The sequence below is a fragment of the Dunckerocampus dactyliophorus genome, chromosome 4 (genome assembly GCF_027744805.1).
Source record: "Dunckerocampus dactyliophorus isolate RoL2022-P2 chromosome 4, RoL_Ddac_1.1, whole genome shotgun sequence".
Taxonomy (NCBI): domain Eukaryota; kingdom Metazoa; phylum Chordata; class Actinopteri; order Syngnathiformes; family Syngnathidae; genus Dunckerocampus; species Dunckerocampus dactyliophorus.
This window is the reverse complement of record NC_072822.1, coordinates 21087511-21108612: the sequence shown is the minus strand read 5'-3', so window position 1 is coordinate 21108612 and position 21102 is coordinate 21087511. Positions and strand designations below refer to the sequence as shown.

General features: G+C 39.5%; 1 protein-coding gene across 4 annotated transcripts in view; it reads right to left on the bottom strand.

Annotated features, from left to right (window-relative positions):
* Positions 1-1839: 1839 nt before the first annotated feature.
* adgrd1 (adhesion G protein-coupled receptor D1) overlaps positions 1840-21102 on the bottom strand; it is a 46201-nt gene continuing 26938 nt past the window's right edge. For all 4 annotated transcript variants that reach the window (XM_054774121.1, XM_054774120.1, XM_054774124.1 and 1 more), the window contains 12 exons: positions 12285-12358; positions 10809-10932; positions 8179-8282; positions 7164-7275; positions 6922-7075; positions 4737-4803; positions 4492-4558; positions 4307-4398; positions 3441-3567; positions 3317-3358; positions 3071-3163; positions 1840-2994 (listed from right to left, as the gene is read on the bottom strand). In XM_054774121.1, coding sequence (XP_054630096.1) covers positions 2899-2994; positions 3071-3163; positions 3317-3358; positions 3441-3567; positions 4307-4398; positions 4492-4558; positions 4737-4803; positions 6922-7075; positions 7164-7275; positions 8179-8282; positions 10809-10932; positions 12285-12358 — 1152 coding nt within the window. In that variant the 3' untranslated portion in view covers positions 1840-2898. The remainder of the gene's footprint in view (positions 2995-3070; positions 3164-3316; positions 3359-3440; positions 3568-4306; positions 4399-4491; positions 4559-4736; positions 4804-6921; positions 7076-7163; positions 7276-8178; positions 8283-10808; positions 10933-12284; positions 12359-21102) is intronic.

Here is a 21102-nt window from a genome sequence, read left to right as displayed (position 1 = left end):
TTTCAGTCTGAAGAAAAAGTTTGGACACCCCTGACATAATGGAAAGAACAATAGTATAAATGTCCCTATCAGGTGACAGTTACCTGCATAACCACAAAAAGAGCATCCACCCACAGCATAAAGGTGCTTTGGAAAGTGCCAATGCTCTAGCCTCAATAATAACTTTCTATTAGTAACACTTCATCCAGGGGTCAATTAAAATGTCTATGATAAAACCTAACAAATCCAAATATATCTCATCAACAGGAGATTATGATGTAAACTTGTTTTCGCAGAGACATTGTGCAATTGGACTGACACCGTGCATAGTGTTTCAGGCATTTGTCCCCAGGGATTCAACTGCTCATAATCAATCACAAACAAAACACTAGTATCATAGAAACCACCGACTTTGTTGTGTGTTTAAGCTGTCTCTATGTTTCCATAACAACTACAATGAGTCTTAGACACATGCATTCATAAAAGCCATCTAAGGCCCTGTCCACACTGAGATTTTTTTTTTTGAAAAAATGTGTATCCACACTGCACCGGATTACTAAATAGTTACATCCAGACCGGAAAGGTCTGAGTGAAAACAATGTAATATACAAGGCACACCTACGTGTGGCGCTATGAACAGACACGCACACAGAACCACGTGACACACCAAACCATAGAAGAAGAAAGAACGCTTGCGCATACGTCCATCGTTTTCCGCTTTCCGAGGCTCATCTGGACCAATTGTTCCCTGCAAACTTAAAAAACATAAACATTTACTTAATTAACTTGAAATATTGAACATAATTGTTTGTTAACAGTGTTAACATAATTAATTGTTGTTAACATTTTTGACTGATCGATTGATTGGTGAAACACGATGAAATCATGATACTCAATGGATCTTACTTCTCAAGTATCAGACCAGGCAAAAAAGCAGGAGACCCAACTGTACATGATTTGTGGGCTCTTCAGTTTTGCCCTGATGTCAAGGTCCAGTGCAAGCAATCCTCTCTGAGAACTCCTGAGTCAGTTTTCCCTAAAACTTGAAAATATGACTTTGACCATTATTTTAATAGGGTGACATTAAATGAAACCTTGGCAGTGCTGTCTAAAGTGTGGCCCGGGGGCCACTTGTGACCCACAGCTCGTTTTGTTGACCATCTGCATATTCTAATAATGAAATTAATTCATTTTTAATAAGATAGATTATTAGATATTAAACAAATTTGCTTTGTCACCTGTAGCGCACAAAGCTAAGATGTAGATGCTTTACTCCTGATCATGTTTTTTCATCAAGTGTGGATATTCCGCATTGTTCGGCCAACCTTGAATGCACCATAGTTGTCTGCTGTGAGGCTCTGTGACCCCGATTTCATCTGCTCCTTAATCACCTCGCATTATCATTCATTCCGATACATTTTATAATTTAAATGCGTTTAATAAGTATATGAGGCATATTAGGAGCTTAAACCTGTGTTGTGTCACGAGTGAATAATGGCAATTGAAGAGAGAAGGGGACGGTTCTAGAGCTGAATCTGATCTAATTACAACAGTCACTTATATTGCAAATGTTTATTGCAAAATTGGAGGAGACTGTCAACGCAAAGTCAGTAGGAAGGTTTAGAGGGTGGGGGAGCGAGCCGTTTGTCAAAAATTGATATTTTTATGGGCGTATCAATTACTCTGATGGTGCAGCGGGGATCTACTGTATTGAACGACATTGGCATTGGTTTTAGCATCTTTAATGCACAAAGTGGCCCTCCAGACGCTTCAGTCTTTCTATATGCAACCCCCAGGGGAAAAGGTTTGGACACCCCGACATAAGGCACACACGATTACAAAAAAGGTAATTGTCTCATAAACATTTTATTAAACATGATTGGAAGCACAAACCATAGTACCATAAGAAAAGAGCCAATGAAGGCCCAATACATGTGTTGAAATGCTGCAATATTTAACTTAAAAATGTGTGAGTGCACAGAGACATACAGTAAATCCTGTTTTTCTGAATCCTGTTTGTACAGTGTTAGATCAACGACACACAGATGTCACCACCCTTCATTCTCACAGTCATCAACAAAAAGACATCTCATGAACCTCTGTTGTAGATAGCACATATTCACTTCAATGTACAATAAGTATGAAATGTAGCTCGAGAAACAGACAGACGCCATAAAATTTCACAGAACTGTATCCAAAACACACAATTATTCACTATCCATAAGAGAACATACCATAATGCATCTTGCCAAGATGTGAGGTTTGTGAAAACAAAAGAACGCACAAAACACACACAAACAGAATCACTGTTAAACATAGCAAAAGACACAAAGCACATCTCAGAATCACGAAATAAATACATCATATCAGAATAACATTGTCCAATTTACTACTTCATCACGGTTTGCTGCGCTGTGATACCTGGGAAAACTGTGAATCTACTGTATATGAAAAGTTTGATTACTGGAGAAGTTTACTCTACTGTGAGTGCAGGAGAGCAGGCAAAATGAGCATATATTGGTGGATGCTGATGCACACATTGTTGAAACTTACACCAAAAGGAATGATGTCATTTCCAAGCTAATACGCTTATTAGCAACGAAGAAACTGCAAATTAAATCAACCAAATGCTGTTAACAAACGCTACAGACCAATCTAGACACTTATCAGCATCTCAGTCAGACTTGGAATGATGCCATTACACTTTCTGTGACCTCAGAACTCTCTACCCGAACTTGGGAAACTCAACCTGCTATATATAAGGCACAGTTAGAGTCTGTTTGTCTTTAAAGATGGAGCCACACGTCACCTCATTTGACATCCCTTTCACTCCAGACTTATCACGTGAAAAGGTGTGGAAATTTTCTGGCCAACGTTTGTCATTCTACACGTGCGTCTACACACTGACATTGTGGCGGTCTACACTGCTGAGAGGTCAATACGATTGGCAGAGTTGGTGCTTTTGTCCCATGTGTTCATCTTAGTGGGGGATACACCCTCCTTGTTTCCATTCATCTACAAGATAGGAGAGCAGGAGAGTATTTAGCTCAGGCAGTTAACAGTTGCACAGCTCAGCAACACAAGAGCTCACAATGTCAGAGTTGAAGGGCTTCACGTTGATGTTTCGCATGGAGCTGCTGGTGAGGGTCCACACCTTCGTCTTGTGTTTGAAAGCAGCTCTGACCTACAGAGAGTGGAAACAACGTTAGACCATTTGACCATTTGGGCCAAATCCAATTTTGTTGAAGGGTGTGCGAACATTTGCCTCCAACGAGGCTTAAAAAAAAGAAAACACAGAAATGATCAAAACACACATTCTTCATGCTGAGCAACTTACCTCTGAGTTAAGAAGGCAATGGAAAAGGAAGACAAAGAAACCCTAAAGAAAAGAGAACATATGAACTTTAGGAGTATTTCAAACAGCAAGACTTTTGGAAAAGTGAAGAGACAAATGATCTTACCTGCAAGGAGTTAAAAACGGCAAAGATGTAAAGGAACGGCAGGGAGTGTGTGTTGACGGCTAAAATGCCAAAGATCCAGGAAATGCCAAGTATGGGGAGGAGCACTGCTACAGCCTTTGCAGTGAGCCTTAAGAGATGAACCACATTTACAGACTCGTATTGGAAAGTTGACAATACAGGTGGTCCTCGGTTTACAGCGTTGCGTGTTACGACGTTTTGTGGTTGCAAAAACACTCCCATAAATTAACTACTACTGCTTTGATACATAAACACGAGACTCACTCGAGAACTATTTACAGGTACAATACACTATGTGCTCAATATTGGCCACACTTGTCGCAATCATCATTGAGAACATCGTATTTTAACGTCTACCAGGACGTTGTAAGAATGCTGATGAGGTGGTCAATCAGCAATCTATTTATTTCAAAAACAAAAGAGGCTACTGTTGGCCGAACCACGCCAAAACAACATCAGCAAACTCAACTGCCCTCTCCGTCGTCCTTCACCTCCCTACACCAGCACACACACACAGTCATGACTCATGTCACGTTCATGGCTTCGCAGAGTGTCGGAAATCAGTGTCCTTGAGCATATTCAAGGATCTGCTCCTATGAAAGTGACAGTATTAATTAAGCAGTTTTTGTTGTCTTTTTTATCACTGCTTCATTTAATTCTTGTATTGAGTGTTTTTATGACTGTATTTTATGTCCTTCATGCATTCTGTGTTCAGTGTGAGTGACTTAAATGTTCATTTAGGTATGAGTGCCAACTTAAAACACATCGTAGAACCGGAAGTCGTTCGTAACCCGAGGACCACCAACCCGAGTTAATAAAACAAATTCTGATGAAGAAAATAGACTTACTTGACTGCATTGGCATCCCCGTGAACTTTGTAATTCTCTCCGCTGATACGAGATATTATTCTGGTCACAGATATCAAAATGCCGATGTTTACCTGAAAATGATAAACCACATCTGGTTTTAGCTGAAAATGAAATCAGACATTGAGTTGATGACAAATGTAAATAAATGAATGTCGTTTTCTGACCACAATGACACACAGAGCTGGTGCCACAAATGCCCAGATGGCTCCATTCTTCAGGGACAGCCAGCAGCTGACAACACAGACATGATATGTTAATTATTATTCCAGAGGAAAACAATAGACTGCTTCAACTGTACTAGCTTTCCATAGGTGATGATGCAATGCCTCTAAGCTCCAGTGGTGTAAATTTGATGAATAACACATTCAAGGTCATTCATTTTTCAGTCCAACAAGCAGATTACACTTACTTGTCAACTGCACCGTAACTGTCCAAAGCTGATGTCATGGACACCACGCAGATCACCAGGGGAGAGCCTGATTAAGGAATACAAATAAAAATATGCATTCAACTGTTGCAAAATAATCTGTGGCATCAGAAAATAATGATATCTACTTTTTTAACAGGAGCGTAATTAAAATAGAGTTTAGAAAACCAACAATATATTTATTAATACATCCTAAATTTCCAGCTGTCTTGTTGCACTATTTTATCCCCTTGAAAACAAAACTTGCATTAATTTCAACACTTAATCAAACTGCTTTTTAAGTGCAACATGAGAAAGCAAGTGCGCATTTGCCAGGAACAATTTCCAGATGCTGATTAATTCACTTTTTCAATTCTGGTGAGCTTTTCCAGAAAACACAATGACACAATAAGTGCAAAAAATCAGATCAATCAGCAATCAGATCATGGAAAACCTGCCACTGTGACCCTATTGCATGTTATGTCACCCATGATATTGCCCAACATAGTACTGTACTGTACGTTACTCATTTGTCAAGCTCAGAGGTTCCTTGTACAGTACACCACATTCAAAACATCAGCACTAAGAGTGAGATAAACACTGGAGCCACATTCAAAGCTACTGGCTATTTACTTTGAACTGAATTTGTACTGTGGGCATACATGGAACCAGTATGTCACTCACAGAACAGTCTCTTAAGTATAATTTACATTTGGCCACATAAAACATCTTACTCTGGGGTTGCCTAAAGGAAGTAATAAAAAAAAAGAATACATTTGCCACTAATGAGTTCAGCATGTGGAGGCAGGGCTTTGCATTCTCCTGCAGCCAGGGATGGTATACAAATATCCATTAGTATTTCTTTAGAGTCTGGTTCGCTAAGATGCGGCAAGGCAATTGTTACTCTGGAATGTTATTCAAAACAGATGTCGTTATTTCTTTTTTACGAACAATATATACCAATGAGATCTAAAACAGTGAAATCAAAAGGACAATGGGTCATAGGTGGTACAGTGTAGGCCCCAGGATTGATCGCCTTCAACTGGAAGAGGAATACTGTAGATCCCAGCCTATTCGTGGTTCAGCATTTGCACCACTGCATATTCACAGATTTATTTTCGTCCTGTAGTCCTGTAGTGGGCCCTGTGCTCACTGCCCAGCACCGTAGAGCTCAATTGACATTTGCCATAGACCACCAGAATTGGCAACTACACCACTGGTGCCCTGTGCTCTTCACTGATGAGAGCAAGTTCAACTTGAGCACATGCGACAGACACGAAAGGGTCTGGAGATGCTGTGGAGAACGTTATGCTGCCTGCAACATCATTCAGCATGACCGGTTTGGTGGTGGGTCAGTGATGGTCTGGGGAGGCATATCCCTGGAAGGACGTACAGACCTCTACAGGTTGAAGGAAGGAAGTGATACAATTGACTGGCCCCCACATTCACCTGTCCTAAACCCAATAGAACACCTCTGGGACATTATGTTTAGGTCCATCCGGCGCCGCCAGGTTGCTCCTCAGACTGTCCAGGAGCTCATTGATGCCCTGGTCCAGATCTGGGAGGAGATCCCCCAGACACCACCTGATGTGTTCTCGAAGTGTTCCTCTAATTTTTTTGAGCAGTATATGTTTTAACAAGGATACAAGAACGCTACAGTCAAACGGTGCCAGGACAAAGCACCGTCAGAGTTAATATGCGTGAGTATATAATAATTTATTATGTCCAGTCTAGTAGTTTAGTCATTCAAATTCTAACAACATTTCAATTTTGAGAGTGTTGAAAATGTGACAAAATGTTTATGTTATGTGTATAAAGTGTATTGCGAGGGGTTTTACAGCCTTAAAACATATATAATAATTCGAAACAAAAAAAGTTTGTACTTTGCAGATTTCACTAAAGCTATTTAGTGAGCTATTTTGGGAACCTATCCCCCGCGAGGGAACACTGTACAACACAGTATACTAAATGCCTGTAATTGTTTCTTAGTGTGTAAAACTGAATTTAAAATGTGCTTATTAACTGCGAGAGGCATATTATAGGGTTCAGAGTATCAAAAATAAGCATTTTAGGGCTTTTTTCATGCTTTTTTTCCATTATTTGCAGTTTTTGCCATGATATAGCGGGAATCTACTGTACTGTATAGGCAAGGGGTAATGAATCAGCACCCACTGATGAGCACACTTACCCCAACCAATGCCATAGTAGTAGACGTGCTTACTGCCCTCTGAACCAAACACCTTGACCACCATGCTGTAGAGGTGGAGGCCCTCCACAAGCATCCAGGCGAATGCGCTCAGAAAGAAGAAGTGAAGCAGCACGGCCATAATCTTACAGGGCAGCTGGCACAAGGAATAGAAATATCGGTCAAAACGTGAATCTCCATCATTCATCTTGCTTTCGTCCCTACAGTTGGCAACATGACCTCACCGTGCCCGGGTCGAAGCTGGCGCTGATGAGCAGCAAGATCTCAGCCACCAATATGGCAAACGACAGGTTGGCATGGATGTGATAACGCTGGTTCCGGATGGTACTAACAGACCTGCAGAACAGCATGGTATAAGTTTAACATCAAAACACTGCATACTTGCATATATGTGATATAGTATTGTACTGTATATATCTATGTGCTCTATGAACATAACACTGCTAAAGTACACCATAAAATGTGTTTATGTGTGCTCTTCCTTGTTATTTTGCTTGCGCAATTGACCTTCACTGTTCAAAACATTGTACGTATTCACTTGATTGTGCATGTAGCTCTTTATCTTGCAAGGAAAGTAATTTGTTAACTTACAGCAGAGTTCAAAATAACTCTGCACACCTCACAAACAGCAGTAGAACTGTGTAATTCCTCATAAGCAAAAAAAAAAAGAAGAATACTTGTGAAAACCAAAAAAATTAAATATAAAACAGAGTTGCTATATTTTAATTTTAGATAGTATAGTCAATGTATGATATTCTGTCATTTTAAAAGTGAACGTTGAAGAATTATTTTATTACTAAAGGTTCCCTGGCATCAAAATTGTATTTTGAAAAAGCATTATTTAATATTATGATTAATTGTTGTTTATTGTAGATTATTTTATTTCATATATTACACAGATATTATATATAAGTGCAATATGTATATATTATTAACATTTAATTGTATACTGTATATAAAATATTAAATACTTATCTATAATACATTATATTTTCGAAAAAAGTTATGCATTGTACAGTACTGTACTGTCAATTATTACAATGAGCACCCTTAAGCTCAATTTAAATGAAAATATTTTGAAAGCTACTTCCTTGTCCTGTACTTTATTACCGGGTCGTTTAACCCATGTGACTCAAACCAACCCTGTTTTGCATAACACAACTGGAGGGATATTTAGGAAAAAAAGGGTACAACATGTTGATAAACTGGTTATTGACTGCAGTGGTAATAGATACTCACGACAGGACTGCAAAGGTAACAAGGGTGATGGCCAGACAAAAGATGGAAATGGAGCAGCCGACATAGCCAATGGTTGACAGTGCCACCCGGTGGCCAGTGGTGAGCTAGGTACAGAGACAAACCACAAAGCATAAACTTTCTTACAGCATTTTGTTCACAAGTTCGTATATAAGTGCCAATATTGCAAAGACAAAATACCGTACGTCTGTACAAGTTTGATGGATTCAGTGTTTTATTCAGTAACATTTTTTTATGTAGACCTAAAGAGAATATATCTGTGTAGTTCTCAGCCATTCAGCTTGTTTGTTGACGATGTTTCACCTTTAATCCAAAAGGCTTCTTCAGTTCTAAAATTTAAGTGTGGAGTCTCCCTATTTATGTCTCTGGTGGTTGTGTCCCCTGGGGATGGGCACAATAGAGTTGTTGTTGTGGCTGTTGCTGGGGCGTGGCTGTTGAATGACCTGACTGCAAGGTTGTGTGTCTGCCTGGTGGCAAAACAGCTTGAAAGTCTTTGGAATGAGACAATCTTTGGGAGAGATATGTTAGGCCATTGTAATAAGCAGACGGTAGGTGATGGTGCAAACCTGCTCCTTTCTAGTTTGACTAGATGGCTTCTTTTTAGATGGTTTCTTTCACACCGCTTTGAAAGCAGCGGTCCTCCCTATCTAGAATTTGCACATTGTTTCCTAAAAGGAATGTCCCTTCTTTTTGAGACGCAAATATACTGCTGATTCCGGCCTCGAAGAAACTGCCCTCCTATGTTGTGCCATGTGTTTGTATCAGCATTGCTTGGTCTCTCAAATATAGAGGTCTACATTGGACTGCAAAGTCCTTGAAAGTGACCTAGAAAAGGACTGCAAACGAGAAAGGCCCTCTCAAACAGAGGAGGAGGTTTAGAGCCTGGTATGATATAATAAAGACTCGCTTGGAATTTTTATAAAAACTCTACAAATTGCCTGTGGGATGAAACATTTCAACATTTCAAGTGATCAGAATTGTAATGTTACTTGCAATGCAATAATGCATCATGTGAAAAATTACTCCCAAGTACAAAAAAAGTACACAATAAGCAAGTTGTGACTGGTCCATGTTTCTAAAGACTGACAGCATTGTACTTTTTCAGTCATACATTGGTGTATGCGCTCACACAAAGATGTTTATTTTGGAGTCAATGCTATTTTAAGGGCTTGGGTTTGATTCTCTATTAAATGTCTTCACATGTGCCTTGTCATTACGAGAGTAGAGCAGTCTTAGGCATCCTCAAAAAGGATATGTGGTACATTCCCTTGCAGCTGAGGAATGAGGCAGACCGCTAATTACAGACTGGCTAAGGGAAAAGAATAGCATCAAATAGACTTGTGCATTTAAATACAGCACTGGACCACTGAACGCTTCTCTATTTAAAGCATGCCTGCACAGTTGCTCACCACAGTCCAATGGCACATACTGTATAACATTCCCTACATGCAGGTAACGTAAAGAAATAAAGCTGTTTGGGAGTTTATGAATTACAAAACAGGACTAGGATGGTGTACCACATATTTCAGAAGGAGAGTTTGTGTGTTCGTCCTCTTAAGGGACTGTGGTCTTTGAGGGCTGGACCACTGACCCTTGTAGTGACCCAAAGAACCACATTCAATCATCGTTTTCTCTGTATAAAACCAGCAGTCAAACCACTACAGTGATTGTGCAGGTCATTGGTCTACTTATTATAGACCTACTCTGAACAGTGGGGCGACATTTGGAGTTTTTGGATTACGGCTAAACTACAATTAGCTGAGTAGATGCGCAAAACACTTTTGAAGACATGCACCTCCTACAAAGTAGAGGAAAAAGATGTTCTACTGTGCATACATTTACTTTGTACATATATTTTCATGGGTACTCTGTGCAGCAAGCAAAGGCCTGCAAAGTCTGCATGGATGAGTGTTTCATTATCCTTCAACACTGCTGCCAGCAACACTGTCTGCTGGTGATTTGCAACCAACACAGTGCTTACTTTGTCTCTTGTTTCCCACTCTGGTGGCCTGTCATCTGATGTCAGTCAAACAAGACACCGACATGTTCCTCCTCATTCTGAAGCCTTTTGCATATCAGATAGCAAAACACTTAGCATTACATTTGGTTCCAGTTAGACTGAACCTGAACTGATTGATTTTTGGCCATTGATGCACTCGCTATGTTTACATATTATTGCCTAATTAGGTTAAAATTGCTAATGTGCAACAGATTTGTATTAGTGTCAGCTCTCTCAGTTGAGTCATGTTTCTACCAGGCACAATCATGTGGGTCTACGCTCCTTCCAAGTCATCGCTCTGCATCCAGAAACATATCTTCACTATAACTTGGTTTTTGTCTCCTTCATCACAGCATCCAGATTCAAATTGTATTTTTGCACTTGTAAAAGGGATAGTGTGTTTTAAGGACAACAAATGGAAAACAGCTGAATGCTAAATCTGGTGCAACTGTGATAATGTAAAGTGCACACTGTCCATCAACTACTAAAAAAAATAAAAACAAAAGCAGCATCCCTAAAAGCCTTTTTAAACGTTGCTACTGTCATTTGTTATTGACTAATAAAAAAAACGCCAAATATTAAGTTATGTCAATGTGTGGAAATAATAACATACCTTTAAAGGAACCACTTGCATTAGGATGGCAAAGTTGGTGAGGTGGTTGCACAAACACACAGAGTAGGTCATGTTTCCATCTGAGCGCACACAACCTTGATTGGACCATACCCCCTCTTTGGAACTGAAAAGTAGGATAGTTGATTGTTATTTTCAAAGAAAAAGGGTTTTTTTTTAGGGGTCGCCACAGCAAGTCAATCACATGTTTGATTAAGGAAGCAACCCTTTCATTTTTTATCCGGGCTTGAGACGGGCACTGGACAAGGCTGGGTGTTCCCTGGCTAAGAATCAAAGCAGCAGTACAGTATGTACCATTACATCACTAGAGAAAAAAATGCATGAAAGTAAATAACTCAACTAATGTAAAAATGTGTTTTTGAACCCCTCACACCAGGGGTGTCCAAAGCGCAGACCAGGGCCCATTTGCGGCCTGCGGTTCGTTACGGCAGCCATCCTGCTCGTTTTCCCTGGTAAACTCCCGTATTTTGCCCTTCCATCGCTCTCCCATTTAAATAGCTTCCCGTCATTAACTTTTATGAAAAGAATCCCTTATTTTCCAGAAAATGGCCTTTATTTCCAAATGCAAATGTTTACAGGTATGCCCACGGCACCTTCTAGAAAGAAAATTAAGCAAAAAAAACTGCAAAAATGGCAACAGTACAGCAAAAATGCACACTGTAAACAGAAAAAAGCCGTTAATAACTGTTAATACTAATTATTTTACTAATAATTTTTTTAAAATCATTTTTTTCAAGTAAAAAAAATCTTCACGGCCCCTTGCATCCTTTGATTTATGCGGCCCTTGGTGAAAAATGTATGGACACCACCTTACACCTAACTCTTGTGAGAGAAGGAACCATCTTTGCTCAACAGTTGCATGAGGACATCGGAGAGCCAGAGAATATGAATCCTGATAAATCCTACTCCTTTGTGAAACAAGTTGCACTCTCTAAAGCAGGGGTCACCAACGTTTTTCCTTGTGAGAGCTACTTTTACAAAATGAAAATGGCCAAGAGCTACTCATTTTTGCAACATTTATTTTCAGAGCTTATTTTAAACCCAAACAAAGCGAATATGCTTGTTTTACCAGAACATGAACAAAATGCTGGTGTCCACAACTCACATCTTGTATTTCAGAATGCATTTCTTTCTACTGTTCTTTCATTATTAACTGAAAACCTGAATGAAAAGCAGGCTTGCGGGCACCTCATGTGGTCGTGGGGGGCTACCTGGTGGTGTGTTGGGTGGTGGTGTTGCTTGAAAGCAAAGAGGAAAAAGGGTGTAATGCATGTAAAATGTATATACATGAGACTTAGAGTACTTTACGTCTAATACTACAGTTAATCAGGCCTTATACGTCATACCATAACACTTAGAAAGTATGCTGGTGCACAACAGTCAACAAGTTACTAAATGATTTGAATCAATGAACCCTCTGTTCCAATCACTAGGAATGTTGCACAGCCACCAACCCACCTATAGTCCAGGAACGCACAGTAGAGGAAGACTTTATTGCTCTGATTCATCACTTGCTCCTGCTGTTCATCACTCTGAAAAAGAAGACATAAAAGGTAACTAAGGTAAATATCCATCCATTTTCTCGACTGCTTGTAATCATTGGGGTCAAAGGTGAGCTGTAGCCTCTCCTACTATTAACCTAACATGCGTGTTTGTGGGATTAGGGAGGACCTGTAGAAAATCCACATAAGCACCAGAATATCATGCACACTGCTCAGACAGATGTTCCAACAAAGATTTGGATTCTTTGATTGGGACGGGGGTAGCAGATGCTCAGACTTCTATTTCCACTAGTGGCAATACCACTGTGAGACATGTCCTTCAAACGTGTCCTATATCTACCCTAACCTACAGTATCTTGTCCTTTGACTACTACCAGGGTACTCTATGAAAAAAAAAATCACATTGGGCCCCCCTCAGGCAGCTGTTGTCTATCTCTATTTTTTGGGGCCCCTGACTTGGAATTGTACTAACTTTGCCCACGTATATGGCACCTCTGACCACTACCCTCTCCTTTCACTTCCCTCTGACAGTCCAATCTATGGGATGATGTCACGCGCTATCCTTTCCTCACTCCCGAACAAGACTATGAGATATTCAAACGTGGCCACCAAAGGTAGTACTTCTCCAACCTGAAGATGTGTCCTTTAATAATGTGATCACTCTTTGCAAGTAATTAATGACAGGTACCACCTTGCACAAAAGAAAAAATCAGAACAACTCAAAATAAGTTTGAAAATTATCCACAAAGACAAGGAAATTGCAGTAAGACAGCAGTATATACGATAAGTGATGGGACAACAAAATGGGCCAAAGTACAAATGCTCAGTTTGAGTGGAACTTTTCAGACGAAACATCACAATGTTGATGCAGTCCAACTCCCCCATTCCCCCGGATTATTGACAAGTGGGGCGGATTTGGATTTTTAAATCTAGACCCGTGAAAGACTTGCTGCAGTACAGGTAATATAACACTGACAAAGGCTAAAAAATCCAATATACAGTATACTTATAAAAAAATTTTTTCTTACGATACCATCTGGCCCTCATAATGTCTGCTGAGAAAAATTCTGGCCCTTGACAAATGTAATTGAGGATCCCTGCTCTAGACTTTGGTGGCACCTGGAAATTCTGTCCATAAAGACACATAAAGCTTGGCCACTCATACTATTATTCCCAAACTGTGTTAAAAAAGTGGAGATTGCTACCAAATACATTAAATACAATGTAAATGGTCTTTCACTTGTATAGCGGTTTTCCACCTCCAAGGCACTCAAAGCGCTTTGACACTGCTAGTACATTTACCTCCTGATGATGCCGCGTCACAGGCAACTGGGGTTCAGCGTCTTGACGAAGGACGCTTCGACACGATCACAAGAGGACGGAGGATCAAACCCGCAACCTTCAGGTTGGGAGATGACCACTCTACCACCTGAGCCGTGCCGCCCCATATATGATATGCTCCTTATTATTACAAAAATGTACCGTATATCAACATAAAGATCTACATACAGTACACAAGAAAAAAAGCACTAAAATAAATACTGTCCTGGTCCTGCTTGAAGGGAGAGTAAGACCTCATACAAAATGGAACAACTAATTATGTAGAAATGAGAATAAATAATAATAACAAGCATGTAGAGCAGTAATGATTTCCATTCAACAACACAAAACAAAAAACTGAATGAAACTCCCGCCTTGAGAATTTTATGTGATTAAGTCACTCCTTCCAAGTCCCATCTAATTAAAAGACGTGGAGTCCATAAAGAAAGTGCGCTAATAAATGAAGCACGACAATTAACCTCGGAATGAGGGAAAATCACTGCCTTCCTTGGTCGTTGGACAAAAACATTTCACTGGTGAGTGTGCACTTATGCACTGAAAGATTGCTCACTTCTTCTTACTCCCTTAGCCGTGATTCTCAGACTCAATACGTTTATGAGTAGATGAGCTGTGTCTGCTCTGCTTCCTTCTGGTTAAATGTGAGCGAGAATGTAATTGACAATCAGACTGTTTTCCTGGCCGATGTGTCTAGTGATTCATATTACGAAACACACGAGCAACACTTTAACTTCATTGTCTTTCGCTCTCATTCTGTCTGTTTCCAACATGCAAAACATTGATCATTGATCGTGACACTCCAGATGACTGCATGGAGAGACATTCATGTGGCCTATGAGACCCACAAGAGCAACATAAATGCAGCCAGTCATCACAGCCAGCTTTGAGGAGCAGCAAGCACACGTGTGGGTGACTTTACTGCACTCTTGCGGACTTTTCCTACTCCCAATTCTTGCGTGGTATGTATAAAATTACACTAAAGGGAAGCAGACTGTAATTGACACTCTGTAAGGTTCACTTTATAGTGTCATATTTGCTTTCTATAATTGCAGTGCAATAAGGAAGACTAATTACGCACTGAATATAAACCTTGCCTTGTGGGAATCTATCCATAATGATCAAACCCTTGGCATGCACCATACTCAGTCTTAAACATACAAAAGAGTGACATCATAAAAGAAACACTCAATGACTTAGAGAGGTGTCGGGTCACCGTGAGCTGCCTGAACAGTTTCAGTGGGTCAGGTGGCAGATGGTCTGACTTCCCTAACATTTAGAACCTTGTGGTGGAATTACTGTTCATGCAAAATGTCAACGGATCATTGTTGCACATCATTGTTGACATTATTTTCATATTCATTATTGTAGGGCCACTGCCTGGACCAATGCTAATTAAAGAACGGTATGAAATAGGGATGTCCAAAGTGTGACCCACGCCACTTTCAAAAAGTATAATTTGAGAAGTAAACTAAAAAAAAAGCATAAAAATGGAAAAATCATCAATCACAAAATAAGTAAAAATAATGCGTGAAAAAAAGTTGTAGTCTCATGAGAAAAAGTCGGAATTTTAGGAGATTAAAAAATAATGTCGTTTTCGTAGCATGAAGTTGAAATACACTAGGTCCCCAACTTACGAACACCCGACTTGCGAACATTCGAGGATACGAACACAAGCCGACTGGTCTATATTTTATTTTATTTTGCCTTGTAGTCGCTCCATCAGTATTTATACTGCTACTGTACATTCTTGACCAGTAGAGGGCACTGTGACACTGCTAATGGGTCCAACAGGTCGAGTAAGACGCTGGGGAGGGAAAGCTAAACTGTAGCTGTATGATACAACCTGGACAGAGCCTGTGATTATAGTTTATTAAGAGTTAATAGGCCTGCTTAATTCTAATATTACCTTTTCCCCTACTTAAGAACAATTCGACTTAAGAACGGTCGTCTGGAACCAATTGTGTTCGTAAGTTGGGGAACTAGTGTACTAAAGAAAGACGTTATGTTTTTAAAGTCGTAGATCCTCTTCCATCTATTCCAACTTCTGAAATCACTCTCAATGAACAAGAAAGTGGTAGTCCTGTTGTCTAACAAATGGAGGGACAAATACAACACTTAACACAATTTTTGCTTTGTACTCTATGCGACTCTTCAAGGAACTGTCCTCACCCTAGAATAAAAAATGGATATAGTCCTGTCGTCTTATGTTTAATTTCAGAAAACTGGTTCACGGAGAATTATGCTGCTGTCGTTTCCATTGGCTTTTGTGTGTAAACAAGGTCGAGTACCTAAAAGTAGTGAATAAATGGTCATTGATTGAACCTGTCAACATTAGCATTTTAAAATAAGAGAACATTTCCAGAAAATAAGGGAAATTCAGGGTGTATCCCGCCTCTCGCTCAAAGACCAGGGGTACAGAAAATGAATAAATGGGTTTTTATGATTTTTTTTGTGTTCAGATGGACCATAGGTCAACAAAGGCCTTTGGGTTTTTAGGTGCATATGAGGTTTATTTCTCTGTTTTTCTCAACATTGCAACAAGTCTGTTCCTATGTCAAGGTCACTAAAACTAAAATCACAAAAAAATTAAAAGTACGTATTTTTCAATAAAATCACCAAAAATGTGACGTAGTAGTACGTTTAAAATTGTCATCTTATCTGTAAGTGTTATATATTTCAGTGAGTTAGTATGAAAGTATGCTTTGTCTGGATAATTGAGTGATTTTTGTGGGGTTTTTTCTTGTCCTTGTCATGCTGTTGTTTATCCCGTTTGGTGATCAAAGTCGTGTAATCCCGTTGCCCATTCTGTACCCGCAGTCCAATTTCCTGTTTATTTATTTGATCAATTCATTCGTTGGCTAAAGTTCAGCTCCCTTTGTTCCTCCCTGTGATTGATTCCTTGAGTGTTTTTGTTCAATTTCCTGTCGTTCTAATCAATTGTCAGCTTCTCAGTTCCTGTAGGCATGCTGTTCATTTAGTCCCCACTCCACCCATTGTGACAATTCATGTCCATCTTCATTGTTTTTGTATCAAAAGAGTTTCCCCTTCTTTAATTGATCGCAGCGTGCGGGAAGTACTGCTTGGCCATGTTTCCTCTCTAGCAACCCCCCCAGCAACTCTCTGTTTACGGTAGAGTCAGAATGTGGTTTCAAGTTGATATCCGAGCAGAGACGGAGGAACCCGAAAGTCACTGGTGAGTGTTACAATGTGCGAGGAGATCTGGCCAAGCCCACCGCTTTGTTCCCGGGTGTCCTATAAGGCCTCATCAAGTCCCAGCCAAGAGTGCAGCTTGTGCTCCAACTCTTTATTAACAACAGAAGGTGAGCAAACACCACCGTGGAAATTCCTCAGAGCCTCATAAGACCAAAGAGAGCATAAGGAAAAGAGATTGGACAATTGAGACATGATCATAAAAGAGAAGACTGGGGAAGTGAGGATGATCAATCTGAATACTTTTTTTGGTCAATCACAGTGCTAATATGATAATGACTTTTATGCACTATTGAGCTAAATTATGTAGTGCACATTTATATTCCAAGGAATAATTAATGTTTCAACTTCTTGGCATTAAAATGAAGTATTTCTTTGTTTTGTTGTCATTTGAGTCCCTAAGAAGTAAAAAAGTGAAACAGCTATAACAAGCACATAACTGCTCCAGAATGTTATTATAAGAAATGTGTCGGTTGACTGACATTGTACTTTTATTGTTAGCTTTGTACTGGAACTGCGTGAAGATGGCTATGAGCTTGATGGGTAAATAATATAGTAGTGTTTCCCATACATTCATTTATTTGTGGCAGCCCACCACAAATAAATTTGGATCGCCACAGACAGATTTGGCACTACCTGTTCGCTCTTATTAACACATTATAGTGGGACTGTCCATGCAGCTTGTCATTACAACTCCATTTAATAGATGGCATCGCAACTTGATTTCTTAACACACCTCATACGCACATACCACCACTGACTTGGTCGCGCATTGTGCACATCTGTTCATCAATATTGTGGTGATCTCGAGTCACGCAAAAAATTAGATGGTCAGAGGCACTTCATATACTGATCAGTTAGGGGTATTACATTTCACGATACATTTTCACGATTAACATAAAATGTATTACTGTATAAACTTTACGGGTTAACTTAATTAGAGCATCTTTAATTTCGAATACACAGTTAAATTTAGCATTGTCAAGCATAAAAATGGCTAAATAAACTAAAATACAAATATAAGACATTACTGCATTATGTATAAGTACTAAGTATAAGGGATTAAAAGACATTGATGAAACATAGTACTCTACACTAGTCACAAGGGGACAAAGGTGTCACCAGTAACACACGTACCAGACTTGATCTCCAGAACATCAGGCTTAGAGATTTGCTGATTTCGGACCAATGTAAAGGCTGCACGGCAAATTTCATAGAGTATACCAAGATTTATTATATTAGATCTAGTCATAAAATCTGTGTAAATATGTAAAATTATTAAACTTGAGTCAAGAAAATATTACTGTCTTTTTATCTAGTTTACAAACCGAAAAACTAGTGAATTTACATGGAAATGCTGAAAAAGAATCCTGATAGCATTTATGACAATAGGTTTTCCTAAATTACGTGAATTTTAGACACAACAACACTTTCTTCTTTTGAAATAAAATATATAAATATATAATTTGGTCGAGTGGATAGTATTTTGCCCCCACAAACCCCTGTTGGAACATCTCCGTGCAGAACCCACACACTCCCCACGTGGGTATTGTATGAATGATAGGTTAAGTGGAGACTCTAAAAATTCTCCACAGGAATGAATAGTTGTTTGTCTATTGGAAAATCTTAGAATAATGCTCCTATATCTAGAATATGTAAAAACATTTTGCTTAAATCTAGCCTCATAAAAGCAAATTTTAATCTCAATTTACTGCGACTGGCTGGTGACCAGTCCAGGGTGTACCCCACTTGTCGCCCAAAGTCAGCTGGGATAGGCTCCAGCCTGCCCCCGCGACCCTAATGAGGATGAAGCGGTATAGAAAATGGATGGATGGATGGAATCTCAATTTAGGAATCTTATAAGAGCATTTGGCTTACTTCTTACCTAGTAATAAGAACATTTTACTAACAGTAAATCTAGCTATGTGATTAAGAACAACTTGCTTATTTTAGGACTCATTATATTCTTAAAAGTCATAAGAAAAATAATCTAGTTATAAGAATTCTAGCCAAGCAACTTTTGCATACCCCATTAGCAGAATTTTTTGCTTGAAATAAGAAAAACTTTCTCATTTTAATACAATTTGGGCTTCTTTCAAAGAAGGCTGTTTTTGCAGTGTGGGCTACTGTTGTGGTCGTAATCCAGCTAAAACTCAACGTCACTGCCTAGCCACACGTCTGGAACATACTGTATTTATTGCAACACACTCAAGCATGATTCTTATTTATGTCTTAAATCGCTTATTGTGTCGGATTATATCTACTAGATTGAGTAGTACAAGTGTAAATGTGACTACGGGGTGTTATTTCATGTCTAGAGGGCTATAATAATGTTAAAAGACATACTTAGAAGATTGTAAATTAAATACAAAAATATTTTATTTATTAATAAGGAGTCCTACTTTGCGGAAAATGTACTTATATCGGGTCTGGAAGCAATTAACCGCCAAAAAAACGAGGGATTACTGTATATTTGATGTCTCAATGATGTGCACATTATCCTTAACGTGTGTCTACCGCTGCACGAAATGAAACCAACACCCGTATGTCAATAACTTCATATTCGTTGTTAAATCAGGTTTAAAAACATGAAATAATGTTGCATATTTCTTATAATATAAACCAAAGAAACGCAGTGGTACCTGTCCACACACAAATGTCGAGTCAGAGTTTTTGAAAATCTTGTGTCAGGCCAATTATGATAAAGACTATGACATCATCTAGCCCAGGGGTCGGCAACCCGTTGATCATGATCAACCAGTCAATCTTTGGGACTTGCCCGGTCGATCGCTGTTTTCAATTCCCTAATGATACGCTTATATTAAGTGCAGGCCCTGTTCAGGGCGGACTTTATGTTTTTTACGCAAGGGACCTTGCAGTACAGCTAAGGTGCTTCTTAGGAGCAATCGGACTGCTGCTGCTGAAATGCGCATATATGTGTATGTCTGTCTGTGTTGGTGATAACAGATACCAGACAATACATCAGACATTAACACAAACTGTGTATTAATAAAGCCCATCAAACGTTCCTTTGTGTATGGACGCCATTGCATCTGGAGCAGATGTGTGGATGTGGTGCTCCGGCCAATTTGCTTCAATCACATACAGCCCGAGCTGTCCGCTATAATGGCAAAATTATTAGGAAAAATAAATGCATTATCACATGCCGGAGAGTGACCAACAGGGGCGGGGGCGGGGGTAGATCTTACCAAAGTGCACGACTGAGACCGCAGATCATGGGTTCATAAAGGTTGGTGACCACTGATCTAGCCCACCCTACACACAACCCAATGCCATAATAAATACTGTAAGTGGTTCTCAAGTATTTCCTGTCTGGCCCCCATAGGGGTCAGCCATTTTTTCACACACCACCTGATTTGGATTACTACTAAAAGCATGTCATCTTAAATCATTTACAGTATCTGTATAAACCACTGTATGCGTTGCTGGCACCTGCATGGTTCAAACATGAATAAACACACAAACAGACCTGCCAACCTTGAATACATTTTATATATAGTATAGCCCCCCCCCCCCCCCCCCCCCCGCCTCTCACACCCCGCCAGGGGGGCTAGCTGTCCCACTATTTGAGAAGCACTGCATAGATTGAAGTCCTATGGGAAACACTATATAGGATAAAAATAAACACAATCATGCATCAAAAAGGCAGTCTCAGATGAAAAACAAAATTTCTGTAAATGAAACTTCTCAGTCGTCTGTGTTGTATTTAAGGACATCCATGACTGGCAGAGTCCACAGGTTGGCTGCAGTCAAAGTTGCAACACTCACCCCTAACCGCCTCTTTAAGTCCTATCACATGAAGCAATGTGAAGCCTATTGAAAGCTGAACCATCAACAGCTGCTTAGGCCGCAAGACACAAAAAAGATAAAGATCAAGAGTTGTTTCAGCATATAGATCAAGCAAGTGCTGACAGCGACACACACATTTTGAACTTCCTTACAAGGCTCTGGATGACTGTTTGTGTGTTGTACTGGTACATCAAACACACATCTGATTTCTATCCATATTTTTAGCGCATGGACGGTGACAGTATATTTTCACAGATCTGATCTGTGTCGGTCTCAAGTTAGATGCAACACAGAAAAATCACATTTAATATGTTCAAAGGCTTTTATTGCTGTCAAATCTTTTGACATCTGGTTGTAGAATTGAACGATATTTTCTTGAGATACAAAGTTCTGGATCTGGATAAAATATTTTGTCC